This window comes from Hipposideros armiger, unplaced genomic scaffold (genome assembly GCF_001890085.2).
Source record: "Hipposideros armiger isolate ML-2016 unplaced genomic scaffold, ASM189008v1 scaffold_494, whole genome shotgun sequence".
Lineage (NCBI taxonomy): Eukaryota > Metazoa > Chordata > Mammalia > Chiroptera > Hipposideridae > Hipposideros > Hipposideros armiger.
Genome location: NW_017731844.1, coordinates 68559 through 74567, shown reverse-complemented (window position 1 = coordinate 74567; position 6009 = coordinate 68559). Strand labels below are relative to the sequence as shown.

The window sequence follows — 6009 nt, the reverse complement described above, 5'->3', positions numbered from 1 at the left end:
GGATTCTGACCCCCAGTTTCGTCGTCTGTAAGGTGCGGATAGTAACACTTTAGAGTCGGTAACACATGGAAAGTGCTAGAACAGCCCCGCGAAGGGTGGAGGCAACTCCAGCCTCCCTTCCTGGGGGCCTCGAGCGTGGGGTACCTACGGGTTGCGGGGGGGAAGTATTGGGGGGGTCGACTCCGCTGTGACTGCACGAGAGGGACTGGTGAGAGGCCCCGGGAAACGAGGGGTGCGGAGCTCGCGGGGGGCCAGAGGGTCGGTGTGGGCCCCGCGAAGGGCCGCGGGGGCGGCTGAGTCATCACCTGCCGGCCGCCTTTCATTTACTCTCTTCCTTTAAAGGATTTAACAGGAGCAGGAAGTGATCGCTGGCTCCTCCTGGTTCCCATGGGTGGGGGTGGAGCCGGCCCAGGGGATTTCTGGGGTGCGCAGACACTCCAGGGCCCCCACGTGCCATCCAACACCCACCCCAGCTGTGACTGGTGGGGGGCGGTTGGTGGGGAGCGGGGGGACCAACTGTGCCTCATAATATGCAGGGTTGGTGCAAAATGAAAACGCACGTCTCCTGACTGCTGAGTATTAAACATTTCAAGACAGTAACAGCGAACGTCAAACCAAGTGTGGGGCCTTCGGGTGATGCCCATGCCACTGGCTCTGGAACCAACTCTGCCCCACCTGCCCTCGCTGTGTGGCCTCGGGCCAGACCCCTAACCCTCAGAGGGTGGTCAGAGAACCCTGGCCCTCAGGGTGACTGTGAGAAATACGGAGAACCACCCGCTCAGACGAAGGGCCTGGGCCAGGCCTGTGCAAATAGCACCCAGGTGGCAGCTGCCTGTGTGGCCAGAGGACTGGTTGGGGGATGTGGAAGGGCAGGGCAGCTGAGTAGGCAGAGATGGTGCCCAGGGGTCTGGCCTGCAGGAAGGAGACAGGACAAGCACAGGGGCTCCGGGTCCGTGTCCTCCTAGGGGAGCTGGAATCTGCAGTCTGTGGGGGGTGGGGAGCAGGCCGGGGTGCAGCCGCTCAGGTCGGGTGGGAGGGGAGACAGACAGCCCCCCAAGACAACACAGGGCAGACTTGGAGATGAGTCCCAGGTCACTGCAGGCGTCCCAGCAGGCCGGCTAGCCCTTGACAGATAGGGGGAGTCCAGCGACAGGCTGGCTGAGACTGCTGACACGCCCACCCTGCACTTGGCTGCAGGGGGACCTGTGCTGTCCTGAATGGGTCCTGGGCTGCCTGGCAGTGACCCGGGCAAGAGGCTCCTCTGGGCAGGGGGACACCAGAAGCAGCAAGCGGGGTGGAGCTCGCTGTCACTGCCCCTAGGGAGCCACCATGAGCCCATCTGCCAAGGGCCCAGGGCTCTGTGAGGCCCCCCAGCACCCGCCAGCCTGCCTCCCCGGACCCAAGGGCCAGCCAGAGGGAACCTGAGCTCCAGTAGACCCCACTCAGCATTGCTTGAGCACCTACTATGTGCCTGCAGGCCTGGCTGCCAGTACTCCCAGGAGAGGAGTGGAGCCCCAGCTGCCCGCTCTTGGGGAAGGGGTGGCTGCTGGGGCCATGGGGCCAAGAGGACAGCTTGGAGGACTCCATGGGGAGAGAGAGGCCCTGGAGACAGGTGAGCAAGGCCTTGAAGGTCGGTAGGGGTTGGCGTGCTGGCCTGTGCCTGCCTCTCTGTGCACTGACGGAGAGCACCCTGGGGCAGCATTGTGCTCACGCCCATTTCACAGGTGTAGAAAGGGAGGCCTGGGGGCAGGGTGGGGAAAGGCGGAGTGGAGGCGGAGCTTGAAAGTGGAAGGAGGAAGAGGATGTGAGCGGGGCTTCAAGGCCAGGTGAGGCCAGGCAGGTGCGCTTTTCCTGCCCCACCCAGCTCTCCTCTGCCCCTGGGCCAGGCCTCACCTGTGACCTCTGACAGGTGGGCCTCAACAGGGGCTGGGAGAGCAAGTCATAGGAGTTTGGGGAGCGCACCACCTCTCTCACCAGGGGCTCCTGGGAGGGTGGAGACCCCAGGGAGAGGACGCCCCGAGTGGGGTGGTGGGAATGGGCCAGGCGCACCCAGGCAGCTGCACGACCAACAGCCCCTGTCCTGGGGACTGAGACCCCGCCAGCCAGAGGCCCCAGGGGCAGCTGGTTCGGCTCCACCTGCCTGAGCAGCTGCCCCCATACCCCAGCTCCTGCTCGGGCCAAACCAGCATGAACCAAGAGCACGGAGAGGGCCCTTTCCCTACCCCAGAGCCGGCCCGGCTGAGGGTCCCTCTGCAACAGGGAGACTGCGATGCCTGCTTCTCGGAAGGAGAGAAAAGACGAGGAGGCTGAGTCCGGAGGGCTTCCTGGAGGTGGTGGGCCAGCACTTTGGAAAGGAAGCTGAGTGCTGACCTTGTGAACTCACGTGACGATCTTTGAGGGTACTCACCCCCCATCCCGGGGCCATTTGACAGCCAGGAACCCAGAGGATCTACCAGGACGGCTTCCCACCAGGGGCCACACCCCATGGGGAACTGCAGCCCAGGTGGGCGGGGAGGGTGCCGGTCAGAGAGAGGGGCCGGCCTGGCCTCATTTCTCCCTCGCGGTCACCCCACGAGGTGGGGGCTGTGGTAGTTGCTTTCTTGGATTTGCAGGGAACAGGATGAGGGGCTCAGACAAGTTAAGTGACTCATCTGAGGTCACACAGCTGGCCAGTGGGAGTCAAATCCATCCCATTGTATCCTGGGGCCTGGGGCAGGAAATAGCTCCCAGCTGAGTGGCCGAGTGGGTTCTAGGTTCGGGACATTTGGCGACTGCTCCTCAGAATGGGGAGGTGGCCGAGCTGGGCTTTGCCTCATCAGTGGCGTCAGGCAGCGTCAAGTTTACTAATATTTATCTGAGGGATGCGTGGGGTTCACACGGAATCTGACTGAGCGGGCCCCCCGCCCCCTCACCCCGCCTGCCCCAGCCAAGGCAGACAGGGACTGGACCTCAAACATCTGTCCAGGGACACCCGCCATCCTGTCCAGCCGGGTGAGGATGTGGGGCAGCTGGGGTAAATGAGGGAGCTTCTTCGAAGCTCCCCGAGTGAGGTCATTTCCACAGCAGTGACGCAGCCAAGCTCCAGGCTGTTGCCCAGCCAGCCCAGTGAACAGCCTGTGAGAAAGCTGTGTGTCACAGCAACTGGGTGCCTGGGGCTCGATACCACCCCTTTCCTGTGGGTGGCTGTGCTCAGGGACAGCCCCAGGAGGGGGCACCCCTGCTCCCCTGCCTGGGAGACCCTCTCCTCTGGCTTCCTCCAGGAAGTCCTCTCAGATTGCCAGGGCACACCCTTGAGGCCTGCTCCCATCTGCATAAGTGCTGGGCCCTGGGGTCCCCAGGCCCGGGGAAGGCAGGGGACACCCGCGCTGCCTGGAGTCATAGCACCTGAGGGGCGGCATGATGCCACCTGACCTCACCGATGTAGCCCACTGGTCACGGCCTGTGACTCAGGCCTGCCTTCCCTTCACCGCGGCACCCTGGGAAAAGTGATGAACCCAAGGGCAAGAGGCGTGTCCCCACCTGGTTCAAGCTCTCACTGCCAGCCTGGCCTTGGCCCCTCAGGGCTGTGTTCCTTGTCCTGGTCTGGCTCCCTGAGCCCCTCAGGTGGAGTCTAATAAGCAGGCACTGGGGTCAGATGAGAGTGACGCTACCGGAGCACCCCAACCCTCCCTGTCCCTGAGTGAGCTCCCAGTCCCCTCAGTGCCCTGCTTAGAAGTCATTATCAGCTCCGGGATGCAGTGACAGGGTCTTATTCTTTGGGGCCCCTAGGGCCCAGCCCAGGTGCTCAGAAAATGGTTTTGGAAACAAGACCTAAAAAGTATCTACCTCACTGGCCAAGAGACCCGCCTCTCTGGTCAGCGCAACTGAAGTCGATGGAGACTGCTGGCTCGTAGGTAAAACCAGAAGCTGGGGAACAGGGGTCTGGAGGGGGGGCAGGGCCAGGTGGGTGCAGGCCTGGGGGAGCTCAGAGGGGAGCCAGCTGGTATTCCTTCACTCAGCAGGAACGTCACTGCCCACAGCCTGGTTCGTGAGGACGCCGGACCTCTCTGGGAGCTTGGACGGGAGGCTGGAAGGAGTGCAGGAAGCGAGAGAGAGGGCTAAGGTGGACAAGGCCACCCTCCCTCGAGGTGGTCAGCGCTTGGAGCCACCCAGCAGTGTCACCACGGACAGATGGGACCCCAGCTTTTTGCTCAGCAGGCCCGGGGCGGGGCCCTGTCATGTGCATTTGAATCAAGTTCTTTCCTACTTTAAAAATTACCAAAATTGTAACAGATGAACATAAACAGTAAAAAAAAAGGCTAAAATGATCTCAAAGTTCCGAGTGTTTACGTCTCATGTCTCCTCCAGGGCTGATCCTTTTTAAAATGCATTTGTATTTTATCAAAAAAATTGAACCTAGCACGTGATCCAGCAATCCCACTTCAGGTGCATCCCACGGAACAGAACGCGGGGTCTCGAAGAGCTGCCTGTACCCCATGGTCATAGCAGCATCCTTCACAGCAGCCAGGTGGACACACCCCAGCTGTCCATNGCCTTACAAGGGAGGCACCTGAGGCTGGGGAAGAGCTGATGCCACAGGTAGGCCGGGCGGCCAAGCCTGAGAACCGGGCAGCGGCGCTCAATGCCCCCGAGCCGCCACGGCCCCACCCTGGGTGGGGTCAGGAGCCGCAGGGCGGAGGCTTCCTTCCGGTGCCCGGGGCAGGTGGCGCGTGGGTGGCAAGGGCAGCTGGGGTGGGGGAGGCGCCCTGGCCGCAGTGGGGCGGCTTGTGGAAGAGCTGCCGGCACGGGCGCTGCCGCCGGCCCTGTGCTGCCCGCGCCACGCCCGGATCGTCGGCCTGGGCCAGACCCCAGGGCGCTTCCCGGCCCCCGGAGGGTGCGGCCCGGCCCGGCCACACCGCGCTCAGTCAGGCCCATTCCCCTGCGCTCGAGGCCGAGGGGGGTGGGGGGTTGCGGCGTCCCCGCTGCACCCTCCGCACCGGACGAGGGGGCTCCGACCCGCCGCGCCCAGGAATCTCACCGCACCACGCGGGATGGTGAAAAAGGTCAGGTCAAGTCATTTATTCGGAATGGCACGGATGAAAAAACAAAATATTAAGACAGATGATTGACGACAAATAACCAAAATAAATATATAGATAGTTCAATAATTTAACGCGCCCGCGCAGCGGGGCGGCGCTCGGCGACTCCGCACGGAAAGGTCCCGCTCCGCGGGGACGCGGCCCCCCCCTTGTCCTCGCCGTGGTCAGCGGGGGGGCTCCCGCCATCCCGGGCACCCCGTGCGCTCCTCCCGGTGCTGCCCGGCGTCCGGTCCGACTCGTCCAGCGTGTGGCTCCTGTGGGAGAAGCAGGGGTCAGGGAACGGTGCCCGAGCCCCGGCCGAGCGGGCAGGGCGGTCCGGCGGCCCGTGGGTCCCCCGAGGCCCGAGGCGACAGGTGCCAGCGGACGGCTCCTGAAGCGCGCCCGAGACGCCGCGACTGCGCGGCACCGGGTCCCCCTCTCCAAAGCGTCCCCTCGACGGGGCAGGAACCACCCCCGCCGTCTGTAGTCCGGGACGGGCCAGGGGCGCTGGCGGGCGGGAGGCACTCACCGCGGCGGGCTCAGGGCGCGCGGGCCGTCTGGGGCTCGGGGGTCGCGGCGGGCGCGGCGCGCTCCTGGCGGCTGCGGAAGTCCTGCAGGGCGCGGCGGTTCTGGAAGTCGATGAGCGCCAGCGTGATGGCCGCGTTCCAGCAGCTCTCGCCCGCGCAGCGGAAGTCGATCTCCTTGCGGTCGGTGGTGACGATGGTGAAGTAGACGTATTTGCCCGTGCGCTCCACGCAGTCCACCTTGAGGATGGAGTGGAAGCGCAGCTCCTTGGGGCGCGCGCCGGGGCCGGCGGGGAACAGGCTCAAGCAGTCCGGGGTGAGCACGCCGCGCTTCTTCTTCCACAGCTGGAAGAGGCTGTCGCTGCGCTTCTCCAGCTCGCCCTCGCGCAGCACCTCGCCGGGGGTCTTCATGTTGGCGGGCAGCGGGC

General features: G+C 64.3%; 1 protein-coding gene and 1 long non-coding RNA gene across 8 annotated transcripts; one reads left to right on the top strand and one right to left on the bottom strand.

Moving 5' to 3' along the window:
• On the top strand, window positions 1–4307 carry LOC109395905 (uncharacterized). 7 transcript variants are annotated; one of them, XR_002126745.1, is made up of 6 exons: window positions 1–32; window positions 1478–1612; window positions 1725–1826; window positions 2166–2503; window positions 3769–3893; window positions 3999–4307. It is a non-coding gene; the product is annotated as an uncharacterized LOC109395905 (long non-coding RNA). The 7 variants fall into 7 exon arrangements; XR_002126746.1 differs by lacking the exon at window positions 1725–1826 and having other exon boundaries at window positions 2166–2399; XR_002126749.1 differs by lacking the exon at window positions 1725–1826 and having other exon boundaries at window positions 4002–4307.
• Window positions 4308–5029: 722 nt separating this feature from the next.
• Window positions 5030–6002, bottom strand: PHLDA2 (pleckstrin homology like domain family A member 2). Its single transcript, XM_019667325.1, has 2 exons — window positions 5587–6002; window positions 5030–5332 (listed from the first exon to the last, which is right to left on the bottom strand). Exon 1 carries the CDS (start codon window positions 5990–5992, stop codon window positions 5597–5599), a length of 396 nt encoding a protein of 131 aa, XP_019522870.1. The 5' UTR covers window positions 5993–6002; the 3' UTR covers window positions 5030–5332; window positions 5587–5596.
• Between the last annotated feature and the right edge of the window lie 7 nt (window positions 6003–6009).